General features: G+C 40.6%; 1 protein-coding gene across 1 annotated transcript in view; it reads left to right on the top strand.

Annotated features, from left to right (window-relative positions):
• Nucleotides 1–15,557, top strand: part of NID1 (nidogen 1) — a 94,837-nt gene that overhangs the window by 24,567 nt on the left and 54,713 nt on the right. The window contains exons 7-12 of the mRNA XM_054975120.1: nt 4,347–4,547; nt 6,564–6,809; nt 7,927–8,070; nt 11,166–11,294; nt 13,875–14,018; nt 15,281–15,403. Of these exons, the coding sequence (XP_054831095.1) occupies nt 4,347–4,547; nt 6,564–6,809; nt 7,927–8,070; nt 11,166–11,294; nt 13,875–14,018; nt 15,281–15,403 (987 nt within the window). The remainder of the gene's footprint in view (nt 1–4,346; nt 4,548–6,563; nt 6,810–7,926; nt 8,071–11,165; nt 11,295–13,874; nt 14,019–15,280; nt 15,404–15,557) is intronic.

Raw genomic sequence — 15,557 nt, 5'->3', positions numbered from 1 at the left:
AAGGAATGCCAGTTCATACTTACAGTTAATCAAAGTATTTCGTATCCAAACTCAAAAAGCATTCCAGTTCACATTCAAGTTTACATTTACAGATCCAGCTCCCGAGTTAGGTGCGGGGGGCGTGGACATCCACCATTAAATACAAGCCACTAGGTCAATTGTCAATTACCATACAATTAATTGATTTAAAATCATATCAGTACCAGATACATTCATTTCAAATGACTAATGTCTGAGTAGGACCTTAACAAGGGAAGGGGGGGGGAAGGAAAAACAAAAGAGAAAAAAACAGGAAAGAAAAGAGAAGGAAGAAGAAAGAAGAAGAGAAAACACAATATGAAAAGAAAAAGGAGCCAAAAAAGGGGGGGGGGAAGAAGGAGAGAGAAGAGGGGGGGAAGGAGGGGGAGAAAACGAGGAAAAAAAGGGACGAGAAAAGAGAAAGCCAAAGACCAGAAACGGGAGGAAAAAGGGAGCGGGGGGACGGACATGTATAGATCTGGAAGGAGGGAGATGCTTATATGTTTTTATGTTTTATGCATGAGGTTTAGAGGAACACCGAGTAGTCAATATCGTTATTCAAACCCTCTGGGAACATAGTATCTAACCTAAAGATCCATCTTATCTCTGCTTGGAGGAGCATACGTTTATTAAAACCAGGGCTCTTTACTACTTCTAAAACAGAGAATCTGAAACTTCTATCCCCTCCGTGTTTCTTTCGAAGATGTTGGTAAAGGGGTGTGTCTTCGCTATGGGTTTTAACCCTTGAGAGGTGTTCCTGAATGCGAAGGCGCACAGAGCGGCTAGTGCAGCCTACGTATGACATTGGACAACAGCATTGTAAGAGATACACTACATTGTGTGTATTGCAAGTAGAAAAGTCTCTTGGCTTTATTGGATACTGTATCTTGGGGAACTTCAGCGTGTTAAGATCTGCACTGAGGGCGCACACACTACAGTGGCCGCAAGGAAAGTGTCCAAGTGGTAAATTGGTTTGTTTGACTCGGTCCGCAAGGTCCGAGTGTACTAGAAGGTCTTTAAGACTCCTAGTTCGCCTATACCCAATGCGGGGCGGAGTTGAACAGCCCGGTATACCTGCCAGGACGCGCCAATATTTTCTGATGATTTTAACTATCGAATCCGCTAATGGGGAATAGTCAATGGCCCAGGGAATACACCGCCCATCAACCTCACGCTGTCTATAGGATAGTAACTGTGAGCGGGTGCTACGATCCGCTCTTTGTTTCGCACGGGAAATTACCCAAGTTGGATATCCACGCGCTTTAAAGTCATTAATCATCCTATTAGCTTTTTGTTGGTAATGGAATTGAAACGATGCATTCCTCCTGATGCGTAAAAATTGTCCCACCGGGATGTTCTTTTTAAGCGCCATCCTATGGTAAGAATTATACTGCAAGTATGCGGCTCTATCAGTGGGTTTCCGAAAGGGCTTAACACCCAGGGACGTGTCTGTCCTCTTGAAGACCACTACATCCAAAAAGGGGATGCTCTGATGGCTGCCTTGGTGTGTAAAGCGTATGTTTTCATCTAATCCATTTAACCAAGCCACAAAGTCCTCCACTACTGATGACGTGCGCATTATGCAAAAAATGTCGTCAATGAATCTTCTCATGCAAATCATCTGTTTAAAGAACGGGTTCATCTCTGGGTCATACAGGAATCTATTTTCTAAAGCTGCCATAAACAGGATTGCCACACTAGGGGCCGCGGGGCAACCCATCGCGCCCCCTTTTATTTGATAATAGTACTGGGTCTCAAAACGGAAGTAATTTTTCTCCATAATAAGGTCCAGGAGGTCCAACAAAAAGTAGGTAGGCGGAAAGGGGTTGTGTCTATTATTTAAAGTCTGTTCTATGACTGTTCTAGCTTCGCTATGGGGAATCGACGTGTAGAGAGATTGTACATCTAGGGTGAGTAAGTATGCCCCTGTAGGGACCACCATGTCTTCAACTAGGTTTATGAAGTCAGTAGTATCTTTAATAAAAGATTTGACCGACCTCACGGAAGGCTGCAGAAAACTATCTAAATAGATCGCTAGTGGTTCCAGGACTGAATTGCACGCCGAAATAATTGGGCGTCCTGGAGGTGGTCGAGTTTGTTTATGGATCTTGGGCAGGCAATAAAAAACCGGGACCCGTGGGACCCGATTTAATAATGCCTGATATAATGGTTGTTGTATGAAGTTATTCGCCAGCCCATTATCCAATAATATCCTTATGATCCTCTGAATTTCCAATGTGGGATCATGATCAATTGGGGTATAGTAATTGCGATCCGATAGTTGTCGCAAAACCTCCTGTCTATAATCATCCCTGTCCATTAGTACAATCCCTCCCCCTTTGTCTGCCGGTTTGATGATGATTCCCTCATCCTTTTGTAGGGACTGTAAAGCCGCCCATTCAGATTTAGTTAAATTATACCTTACTTTTTTTGGCTGGCTCTCCATCAGTGTTACTTCTTGGAGAACCAATTTTTCAAATGTTTCTAATTGAGTATCTAGTACTGGGGGTGTGAAAGTGGACCTGCTTTTAAGACCAGCGCATAAAGAGACCGAAGTAGTGTTGCCAAAAAACTTCTTTAATTTAAGTTGTCGGAATTATGTGTTTATGTGTTGTGTTGTGTTTATATTGATTATATTGATTGTATAATTTACTTGTGCTGCAATAATAATAATAGCTGTGTTGGCACACTTCCTTGTATTGGTGTGTACTTAACTATTGTGGAAGTGTAATCTTCTCCCTTTGCTTTGGATATGAAATATAAGCCCCTTGTTATAAGTCCTAGACACTGCCTGGCCCCAGTCACAGAGGATGCCAGCTGGCCTGGAGACTGGAAAGTTACCAAGCCAAGAATCATAGGGAAAATTACTGACTGACAGCCCTCATGCCCCGGAGAACAGCAGGGATAATGAGGCTTCCTGTGAGACACCTCCCCGCCTAGTCTCATCAACACTTTCCTCCACCTTTCCTCTCCCACTTACATAATCAGGCTGTTCAGCACATCTGATAGCCTTCCTGTCTGATACTTATCAGGTCATTAAGTAATTATTTTTACCATTAGACCATCTCAGATAGCAATATCAGACCCTTCCCATACCTGTCATACCTCCAGACTAGCCATTAAGCCATTGTTTTGGGGGGCAGAGACATCAATTTTGCTCCAGGATAGGTTTTGCCCTATAACTGGGCTGTACAGCTATGTGTTCAGTGTGTGTGTGCGTGTGTGTGTTTGTGCGTGTGTGTCTTGGTACCTACTCATGCACCGCAACTCCATTTGAGCTTTGTCTCTCTGTGAAACACTGGTCGTTTTGCTTCTCCTCAGTGGACCTCCTCTTCCTTCTCACCTTTCCCCTGAAACTGCTTTCTCATCTCCTCTCTGTTTTGTTAGTTAGCTCTATGTTTTTGCTGTGTATGTTTTCTGTGTGTTTCATTTTATTCCTCTGTTAACAAAGAAACTTTTCCAGCAGAACATCAGCCTGCTTATTTGAGAGTTCTCTAAGGGAATAATCCTGGTATACATAGCTGTAGAGTCCTAGTTACCCCCTCTTGCTGCATCTCCTTTAATGCTAATTACCTTGACTCACAAGGAAATCCCCCCATTAGGGTGATAGGTGGACCTTTTAAACTGGTATCTCTACACCAAACAGAACATTTATATATATATAGTATTAAAGAGAGTTCTGCTTTGTATGGTTAATGATGACCCAAACTGAACTATTCTGACACTTTTAGATACAAAATAAAATCAGTTTTAAAAAGAATGCAGTGGTTTAAATTTTTCGGTTTTGTAATGAGACTCTAATGTTCTTGTCCATTTACATTAACAGTAAATGGAGAGTCCATTTTAAAATCATTAGTCTGTCCTAGCAGACTAACTCCACAGCACTCCTGATGTAAGAGAAAGGAGTTGGGTTAAGCTACAGTTACAGTGACTACTACTTTTTTTGGAAATATTTTTTATTTTTTTCAAAACAAATAGGGGGTAAAGAAGGGAAAAGGGAACAAAAGTTTACATTTAAAAGAAAATTAAAGATACACATTACAAGGGCTGTCAAAAGGCAATAACCATATAACATTTAAACAGTGACCATTGATTAAGAGTTCTGCAGTACCAGAAATAAGCCTCCTTGGGTTATATGCAATATTCTATTTAAATAGGAAAAATCTATTTTATTTATTATAATATCTAATAGTCTTCAGTTTCAGGAAGCAGTTTGAGACACTCTTTAGTTTGGGGAAGCAGAAGCTAATTATAAATGCTTTAGCTGAGAGAAGCCTATTTTTTAAAATATGTACAGAAGAAATGGTTTGATTAATCCTGATTCTCAGGTGGTGAGTTTACAAGACAAGCTGAAGTTACATTCCTCAACAGTAATGACAAGCTGATCATCAAACAGAAGTTCAGTGGAATTGATGAACATGGACATCTCACTATCAGCACAGAACTTGAAGGCAGAGTGCCTGAGATCCCATTTGGTTCTTCTGTCCACATAGAACCCTATACGGAACTCTATCATTCTTCTAGTTCTGGTAAGTTAAAACTACTGTAGGTTTATGAACTCTCCTTACCTCTCTGAACATGCTTTCTTAACCTGGGACAAGTGTATATAACACATTGAACTCTCGATGAATCTCTCCGCCCAATGTGACACTATGTCTTCTATTAACTATATGAAGCCAGAGGCTGCATTTGGACAATGCAGTAACCATTATCAGCTTAATTAAACTATGGTTTTTACATTTCATCTAAACCCACCCTTTTATCAGCTTTTCATCAAATAATTGGTTCTCATCCATATTCTTTATTCACCAAGGGTATGATCATTTATAATAGAAAATAGAATAGGTTACTTGGTAACCTATTCTAGACATAGAAATAGAATAGGTTACTTGGTAACCTATTCTTGCCAAGTTCCGGAGCTAGGCAGGGCACCTAGACCCACAACCACTGCTCAGCTGGCCTGTTAGCTAAGCTTTGACGGCCCACTGGGAGCCATACAAAGTGCCTGCTTGCAACCCTGAAAACACAGCTGCTGCCCAGCTAGCTGATGAGTGGGTCCATGCCCATATGACTTGACAGTGGCCTAGCCAGGTCCAGGGCCAGACTACCTGTGAGAGCCTTTGACCACAGAAGGCATCAGAGGGTCTCTACCCCAAACAACAGAGGAGGTCAGAAAGCTTGCAGAGAATAGAACTGGGGTGTGTGTGTTGGAGATTACAGGGGCTGTGAGTCGCTATTTAAACTCCTACAAACGCAGAGCTGAGGAGGATGACCTTGAGGCCATTCATATTTCTCATCTAGCGGCTGCCAAGAGAGTAAGTGAGGAGAATAAACAAGACAACCCAACTGGGGGAGGGGGGCAGGATGAGTCTCAACCCCCTTCCCTACTCACCAGGAGCCTCTGCAGAATGGAGGAAGGGATAATTGTTCCCTCTGATGGAGAGGAGGAAGATGTGGGTGAGGAACAAACCCCTCCCCTCTCACACATAACCAGAAATCTTTGGTCAGCTTCCCTTTGGGCCATCTGCACCCGACCACCCTCATACATGCTTTTCAAGAAAAAGTAGATTTCCTTATATCATATTGAAATTAAAATCTGTCAGCATGGAGGTACATTACAAGAAAGCTCTGTTACCAGAGATGCTTCCATGTGACTTTTTCTTTCATTAATTACCATATCAAGTTGTTCTCAGATAACTCTGATTTTAGTACCAAGTGTGAATGCTTTGACCTTCCTGGACTTCTAAGTGATTGCCTTCTAACAAATTTGATCAGGTGGATGGAACATACAATGCCACAAGAAGAACTTACGTATAACTGTATGAACCAAGATCCCTACAGGGACTATGGGTTTGTCATTCATAAATTCCATGGAAGAAAGAAGGTTCATCTGTTTATGAGAAAAATTCCGTTGGGGTGATTCCTTTTAAAATTCAAATTGCTGCTCTTACTTGTTATTCAACTTACGTTTGAGAGCTGCTGTAGCATAGTGGTTAAGTGGCTAGACTGTGAATCAGCAGTCTGCTAGTTTAACTCCCACTACTGCCATGAACTATGCAGGTGGCCTTGGGTAAGCCACTCCTCTCAGCCCCAGCTCCTCAACTGTATCGTGGGGATAATAATAACACTGACTTTGTTCACTGCTCTGAGGATGGTACTAATCTGTCCAGAAGGGCAGTATTTGAGCACTGTTGTTGTGGTGGTGGTGGTGGTTGTTATGTCTGCATGTGCCAAAGTGATCTACACTATGTAGCTAAGCCTATGTTCTTAAAATAAAAAGTTAGCTTATAAGATCCGATAAACTTGACCAGATCTTTGGTTTATCTATGGTTTCAATGATCAACATTAAATAACTGCTATTGTAAAAATAGCTTAAGTTGTCCCATGACTGTCCTTATTTAAAACAATATAGTAACCTGTCAAATTATTTGTCTGTAATATTTTAATACTCTCATTTATATGTAACTGCAGAACACTGAATGAGTTCCCTTTGTATTGTTCTTAGTTTTTTTCATATTAATGAGGTTCTTTTTTTTTTGTTTCAGTTATCACATCATCATCTACTAGAGAGTACATTGTGACAGAACCAGAAAGAGATGGGGTCTCACCAACTCACACAATTCCTTACCAATGGCGACAGACAATCACATTTGATGAATGCATTTATGATGATTCTCATCATTCTGTTTCGGCCACGCAGCAGTTATCAGTGGATAGTGTCTTTGTCTTGTATAACAGAGATGAACAAATTTTGCGATATGCCATGAGCAATTCAATTGGTCCTGTCAATGGTATGTTCAGTGTCATTATTCTGGTTTAATTTCATTTATATTGTTTTCAAATTGGTTAGTATCCTGTTTATAGAATTTTGAGTTGCATGCAGGGGTCATTTCCTATAAAAAGAACTGCAGGAACTCATTAGCATAACTCATTAGCATAACTCATTAGCGTATGCCACACCCCCTGGCATCACTGGAAGTGTGTCAGAAGGCAACATCCACCCCCCCAGGCCCCTTTCCGCCCCCCCTCACAATGAAAGTAAAAGAGCAGAGCTGAATGAATGCAAGCAGCTTGCCTTGCTTTGCAGCCCAGCACCACTTGGCATTTACTAATTTTATCCCCCCCCCCGCCTCCGTCACAAATGAAAGTACGGAGCAGAGTAGAATGAATGCAAGCAGCTTGCCTTGCTTTGCAGCCCAGCACCACTTGGCATTTACTAATTTTCTCCCCCCGCCACCCCCGTCACAAATGAAAGTAAGGAGCAGAGTAGAATGAATGCAAACAGCTTGCCTTGCTTTGCAGCCCAGCACGGCTCGGCTTGCACTCGGAGAAAAAGGAATCACGTGGGCGGGGCCAAAACCCACGTGACCTCTTTTGAGACCTTCCAGAATGCCGTTCCGGTGCGTTCCGGCTCCAAATGAGCCCTGGTTGCATGAGAGAGCACAGACATGAATACAGCTGATGTTGCATATTCATAGTGGGCACAATGCATTAGTCAACGGTCATGCCTTCTGAGATATGTGATATCTGTCAAATATTATGTCATCAATTGAAAGAAATCATTGGGTTTGTTTTTCTAACAAGTTACAATAGTTTGGGATGGCTAATTATTTATCCTTAGGAATACATGCTTTGTCATTTCATCTTCACACCTGTGAGAGGTACAAACTTCTTTAAAAATATAACAGTAGAATTTTTAGCATTTTAAGCATTCCCTATTAGCTGCTTAGAGGCCACTCCTTTATCATGCATAATTTCCATAGCCTCTATGTCAGTTCTAGCAGAGACAAATGTAGTTTTAAAACAATATTTTTTGTGATTGTTGGAGGGCACACTGGATCTCTCAGCAGAAATAGTGAGATCATTTAATACAGTCTTATTTTAATATTTTCTGTGGCCTCTTGACAGGCGATTCAACTGATACAAACCGCAATCCTTGCTACACGGGCTCCCATGGCTGTGACACCAATGCAGTCTGTCGTCCAGGTACAGGCAGTCAGTTCAGCTGTGAATGTTCAGTGGGCTTCCAAGGAGACGGCCGTGTATGTTATGGTATGAAAATATCTTTCTGTAGAAAAAATGTTGACTTCTATAGAATCAGCTCTTTAGTATTGCCTTTGCGGTGGAATAACTAAAATATACCATGGCAGTTCTCATTTTCTGACATTCTGTTTTTCCCTTATACATTGCTTAACAGAAAGCAAACATTAAATGGATGACAGTACATGAATGCTGCATCAGGAGAGAAGCCACATGATGAAGCTGCATTAACGCTGTTCTCTCTTACCTTTGATAATAAAATGGTGAAGCGATCAATTAAAATAATCTGTAAACAACTCTTTTCAAAACATAAATGCATGTTTAGTTAAGGCAGCAATATGTTTGAAATACTACTGTTTTTCCTTTAAAATTATGAAAGGTTGAATGCAGCATATCAAATACATATGCATTTACAGTATCACAAGTGAATGAAATAGGCATAGACTCTAGGATATCTTATTTTGTATGCTCACACCCCCAAACACTGATTTGTGGAACTTTTGCATTTTCTCTGGTGCGGAGAATACCTATTCCCCTAGCCTTTGTTTCATCATTCCTAAGAAGCTACTTCTCAGTAGTTTTCTGATTAAATAATCCTTCCACACTATCTAATGCCACTCTTTTGAACTTGTATATCCAGACAGTACACACAGGCTAGCTGTTCCCCCAGAGACATAGTAAGTTATTCATTTTGCCTTTAATCAGAACATATTGCATATCTATACTATAAATTTAAAACATTCATATTCTGAGATTTCCTCTGCACCTCTACAAACGTATGGAATGCATAGTTTGCTTTGGTGTGTACAGAATTGCCCCAGCTGAGTTGAATAAGCCATACCAATGAACAGCTTACCATATGGTAACAGCTTTTTTTGTGGAGTGATTTAAAATAGCCTCCACGCGGCAGCTGTAGAGTGTGATCTTGTTGTGAGTTGTGGCTCAGATTAAATCTCTTCTATCCAGCACATACCAACAAAGCACTGTGTGGGCAAGGTATTGGTTTGGATATGGCAGATCTTGGATCCCATCTCTGTTCTATCATGAAACATACCAGGTAACTCTAGAATAAATTACTCTTACAGAAAATACAAGATGAGATGCAGAATCACATGTATCTTATTCAGATTTCTTACTAAACTAAAAGCAGTTTTGGGCAGCTGTGAGTTTAAGTGCAACAATGACTGGAGGGATGGATTTTTCAAGCTTTTGTTTTCAAATCTACTTTTGCAATTCTGAGGGAGAAAAAAGACTAGTAAGGAACTGTACCTCTTTCCCCATTGCTCGTAGGATTCCCATGAATCAGAAATGCTGTTCTGAGCTCCTTGGAATAATGCAAGATACAAATGAACCAGTATCAAAATGATGGCAAAGTTGTGTTCTTTATCCCATATGCCTTAGTGCAGTCATTTCCAGCCTGTGGGTCACGACCCAGAAGTGAGTTGTGAAGCCTCTGAAAGTGGGTCGCAAGCCAGCCCTCTCTAATGGCCACCCCAGTTCTTTGCATTGCTCTCTTTCTCTCCTCTTCTTCCATGCCAGCATCTCAAATTCCCACTTCCCCACTATCTGGAATAATAATGAATGGAGAAAGCTGTCTGGCAACTAGTAACTTGATGGGTATGCACAATTTCTTATGCAGAATAAAATTTCTGTAGGAAAATCACCATGTGTGAAGCAGCTCTTATTTAGTGATTAATCTGAACAAGGCGTTGACCTGTATTTTGGAAACTAAAATCTGACCCTAGAAACAGTATCTTCCATGTCTTACATAAGTTGTTTTTTTTCTTCTTCATTGCATATGCATGTTGATTGATAAAGAACCAAGTAAAATGTGTCCTGATGGTTGCTAGAATGAGTTTCTTAGAATCTTAAAGGAGAGTAGAGAGAGCAATAGAGGAGAAGACTGGTCAAAGGCTGGAATATACCCCTTGTGTGCAAAGGCTGTGTAATTTTGGATGCCAAAATTTTGGATGGAAAAAAAGGTGGTGGAACTTAGTGGTGGAACTCAGGACTGCACAATGACATCACTTTGCGTCAGCTGGAACAAGGGGGGAGTTTTTTAAAGTTTAAATCACCCTCGGTGAAAATGGTCACATGGCCGGTGGCCCCGCCCCTGATCTCCAGACAGAGGGGAGTTTAGATTGCCCTCCGTGCCATGTGATCATTTTCAAGAGGTGCCAGAACTCTGTTCCACCACGTTCCCACTGAAGAAAAGCCCAGCAGATCCCAGAGAGGCTGTAGAAACCACGAACAGGTGCCTGGAGGTGGTTTTGGAATAGATGAGGGCTAACAAACTGAAACAATACTGAAAAATGGAGGTGTTAATGGTGGTAGGAAGGCTTAACCCAGGAATTGGGATGTCTCCTGTTCTGGATGGGTTCACAATCCCCCTAAAGGAACAAGTGCTGATGGACCTAGGACTCCTGTTGAATAAACAGGTAGCGGCAGTGCCAGGGGTGCCTTTCAGCAGCTTTAGTTGGTGAGACAGCCGTGACCCCTCCTGGGCTGGAAAGAACTTGCTACTAAGAAGTGTGGCCTAGTAACATCTAGATTACATTACTGCAATGTGCTCTATATGGGGCTGCCCTTGAAGATTGCCTGGAAGCTACAATTGGTTCAGAAAGCTGTGGCAAGAATGTTGGTTGGATGGGTTGCCCAGAACATATCACTCCTTCCATATACACTGGCTCTCAGTTTGCTTCCATGCACAATTCAAGGTACTGGTATTGACTTTTAAAGTCCTGTGTGGTTTGGGATCATCTTCTGTCATACAAAACTATCCTCCCCTGGGAGATTTGTCTGTCTTCCTCTATCATTGTTTCCCAACAGTGAGTGAAGAGGTTTCTGTTTTGATTGCTGTATCCTCAGTGATTGCTATTGGCCCTTCTGCTTATTGTGTCTGCTTATATGTTTTCACGGAATTGTTTATTCTCTATATATATTATTTTAAATGCTGTTTAATTTTGAAATGTTTTGTTGTTTGCTGCCTCAGCGACCCTGTTTGGGTGGAAAGGCAGCATAGAAATGTTCTAAATAAATAAATATCATTCCTATCTTTAACAGCTGCATAAGCAACCCTGCTGAAATAACATTGTTTCACTGTGTAGATATAAATGAATGCCTGGAGCAGCCAACAGTGTGTGGCAGCAATGCAAACTGTAATAATTATCCAGGAACTTTCAGATGTGAATGTTTGGAAGGTTATCAGTTTTCAGATGATGGACGAACATGTGTGGGTGAGTTTATTTTCCAGACTTTTTAAATTATGTTTGGGATAATAGGATTCTCTAAAGAAACTATCAAAGTAGTGGTTTAATTCACTTATTTCAATAAACAATAAGGCTGAAAACAGTAATTAAGGTTTTTTTTTATTTTAATGCTTTCTTGATGAATATCAAGAATGTTAAGTCTGTTCTTAATTTAATGAAGGAAATGCTTAGGTTTCATAAAGAATTATTGTTGAACACACCCCATGTGCTTGAGCTACCCATTGTGACCTTTGTACTTTCGGACTTACCATTCAAAATATGCATCTGGCTCAAGTTAGCAAAAAGAAAAGGAGGGGCTATTCAAAAACCCAGAAAAAATACTAAAAAAATTACTATTAATAGTTATTTAATAGCAAGTTCCTGGTGTATATCACTGACCTTTAACAGAATTTGTAAAAACAATAAAGTAAATAAGTTCTTTGGAATGGAGAGTTCTAATTTAAATGCAGTTTGTTTTTTATATAAAAGACTGATGTTTCAATACCATAGGTTTTGTTTTCCTTTCTGAGCTAGGAACAAGTATTACACCCTTCCCTTGGAAAAGAATCAGTTCTGCGAGATTTAGGAATAGCTAGCTATTTTGTTTAATCAATTAGAATCATTCTTGCTATCTAAACAGCAGTAATGAAGGCTTCTGTTGGAATTTGCTAAAAATCTGGAAAGGGGAGAGATTTGTAGTTGGCATAAACCTTCTTAGTACAGGGAATCTGAACATCTCTGTAATAGAGTATGAGAGGGCCTCTGGAAACTTTACATAGTGGATGGGAGCCAATAAACTGAAGGTAAATCTTGACAAGACAGAAGTGCTGCTGGTGAGTGGAAGGTCTGAGCCTGGATTTAAGGTGCCACTCATTCTGGATGAGGTTGCACTCCCCTTGGAGGGACAGGCCTACAGTTGGAGGGTGCTTTATGGACCTAGGCCTACCACTGGATAAGCAGATGGCAGCTGTGGCCAGGCGTGCCTTTTACTAGCATTGACTAGTGAGCCAGCTGTGACTTTTCCTGGGCAGGGAACTTTTGGGTACTGGTGCATGCCCAGTCTGTTTCTAGGCACAATTCAAGGTGCTAATGCTCACTTTTAAAGCCCTATATGGTTTGGGACCAACATACCTGAAGGACTAGCTATTATCTTTTGAATCTGTTTGGGGTACCCCCAACTTCCAAGATTAGGTGTGTGTCTGAGAGAGGGCCTTCTCAGTAGTGGCACCAAAACTCTGGAGCTCTGTCCCCAGGGAGATTCGTCTGTCCCCTTCTGTTGCTATCTTCTGCCAGCGGGCAAAGATTTTTCTGCTTCTCTTAGCATTCCATCAGTGGTTGCGCCTTCCTCCCCAGTGTTTTAACTGCTGTTTTTATCTTTTGTATATGTATATATATAAAGTTCTGTTCTTAAATTGTTTTAATGATGTATTTATGTGTTAGTTTCAATGGCTTTTAAGATGAGATTTTAATTTGTACGTTTTAATTTGTTAGCCATCTTGATGGCCCTGTGAGGACAGAAAGGTGGAATAAAAATCCTGTAAATAAAATAAATAATAATTGCATAGGATCTACTGGATAAGTATATTAAATTTTTCTCTTCGTAGACCATAGTTGTTTCAATATCTGTTTGGAGGGAATTCGAGCGTAAGACTTTAGTTGGACATTTCTTGAATTTTTTTACTTTACTTTTCATAAACATAATTGGTTAGCTTATTCTTTAGCTAAGGTTATACAAGTTAATAATTGGAAATATGAGTGGGGTTTTTTGGAAGCTTATTGTATAACTTTTTTGTACGTAACTATTTGTATTGAAGAAATCCAAAGCCATCAGAGCTCAGGTCTCTTGCTGCTTAGGAAATCAATCAGTCCCATCTGGATACCTGAACGCTGGTATTGTAACACTTATGCAGGCAAGAATGGAGGGAGGGGTCTTACAAAGCTGTATTTATATATTGAAGTGTTTCTTGGGTCTTGAAGTATTTCTTGGGTCTTGAAACAATTTGTTCTTTCAGCAGTAACAAGAGCGTAAGATTGTAATAAGTGTATCCTGAAAAAAATGCCTACTTTAGGCCACTATTCCTCACTATTCCCCTCCCCTGTGAGGGTCCCTTTCGCTTGCCGCATGTGCCAGAAAAGGGAACAGCAAGTATCATTATTGGCAGCTGATTCCCACCTAAATTCAAGTAAAATTGCTTTTCCTACTAGTTGCCACAAGCAGCAGCAGCTGTTGGAGTATCATGGTGAGCACTCTGCTGCAAGGAAGAGAATTGCTGTTAAGTCAGATCAAACAAACAGGCAGTGCAGATGTAACCTGGTCCACTCAATGGACAGAAGCAGAGAAAGAAAGTTTCAATCAAAAGATCAGTGGTTGTTAGCGGATGGAAAGCAGCATAGAGAAGAGAACATGGTGAGCCATGGGTGGAGGGGAGGCACTGAAGACACAGAGTGAAAAAGTTTCTGACTGATTCTTTTTAAATGTTGTCTCAAATTTCCCTTTGACCAAAATGTTAAAGAAAGAATATAAGATTAAATCTTTTAATATTAGTACATGTCTTTCTAATTTAACAGCTATTGAACGTGTCGTGAATCATTGTGTGACAGGCACACACACTTGTGATATCCCTCAACGTGCCCGCTGCATATACACTGGTGGTTCTTCATACATCTGCACATGCCAGCCTGGCTTCTCTGGAGATGGACGCTCTTGTGTGGGTGGGTCATCATTGTTCATACTACTTTCCATATTGTGTTTGGAGGCCTTTTGCAATTCAGTTACATGAAACCAAATAATGTGGTTGGATCCCTTTTACAGCCGAACAGCTCACTTTACAGTTGTTAAGCTTTGCAGTGCTGTGCTGACATTTACATGGAAAGCTTGCCAGTCCAAATGCATCTTGTGAACTGGAAGAAATAGCCTGATAAATACTGAAAATGTCCACTTTTTTAAGATGTTCACAAGATGCATCTGGGAGTCCCAACATGGTCAACAAAAGTCATGACCTTCAGTATAATATTTGTAGAACAAATTATTACTGAAAATGCCAGATTAATGTTCAATATTATTTTGATAGGGAAATCTTTAATTCAAGATATATGTTGTCACATTGGTTCTCATGAGAGTGTCTCTGGCAGGGAGCTGAAGGGCTGATTTATTCTCCTGATGTACCATATCAAATAGGGCTGAACGTAACAAAATTCCCAAGCTGAGAATATACACTGGAAATCGCTGTTTTGAATCATGACCTTGGTTTTCTGAAACAGTAACGCAAATCCAAGATGCTTGGGAATTACAAAGCACCCTCCCCCCGAATACTGGATTTTTAAAGTTCCAATACTTACCAGCTAGCAGCATGAACATTTTTCTAAAATTCAACTGATTTCTAGGGCAATGGCATTTCTCCCCTTGCAAGGGAGGAGCATGGAGCACTCCCAGCCAATCCCAAGCTGCAGAGGCTGCATAGGCAGAGAGTTCTAGGGGATCAGTAATTGCCATATATGCTTTCTTTAATTTGGTTTCTGGCTATGGATATCTTGTCCCAGAAGCAGAGCTAAATTTTTGAATGGTGAATCATCCATATTCATTGTATAATTGAACTTGGATCATTACTTATGGTCAGGGCTGCCCCCCATATTGTGTAGATGTGGCCCTTCTCCTGTGGTAGCATATGAAAAAAGAAAATCGGTGCAGCTCTAGATCCTTATGTGGTACCTGCATATTAATTCTGCTGGGAGAGTAAGTAGCAGCTTCTTGGGCATGTAGTTTGCATTGGAAAGTCAGTGTAGGGGAAGAGAAAATATATCCCCTTCCTGAACTGTGGCTTTCATGGTTGTTTACACTTCCGAAAATTGCAGGACGTCTATTCACAGATCTCCTGACACATCTAGTTTGGCCTGAAGATTAGCATTGTATATCTTCCACCATTTATGTTACACGTACTGAAAGAAGTTGTTTATTTTGGTCTTTTGCTTTACAGATACAGATGAATGTCAGCTCAGTCGCTGTCACCCAGATGCTTTCTGTTATAATACTCCAGGATCCTTCAGCTGCCAGTGCAAAGCAGGTTATTATGGGGATGGCTTCCAGTGTGTGCCAAGAGGTAAGCTTTCAGATTAAATTTTCAAATTTAACTAGAGGGAAGCATTTGAGAGAGGACTTTGGGATTAAAATTAAATAAGTGGAGGTTGTGCAACAACTGTATGTTTAGTGTTGTGTGTCAATTATATTCTTTATCCAGATTCAATTATTTGGTC

Source organism: Eublepharis macularius, chromosome 1 (assembly GCF_028583425.1).
Source record: "Eublepharis macularius isolate TG4126 chromosome 1, MPM_Emac_v1.0, whole genome shotgun sequence".
NCBI classification, from domain to species: domain Eukaryota; kingdom Metazoa; phylum Chordata; class Lepidosauria; order Squamata; family Eublepharidae; genus Eublepharis; species Eublepharis macularius.
Note: the sequence above shows the minus strand (reverse complement) of the source record. Positions and strands in the feature narration are given on the sequence as shown.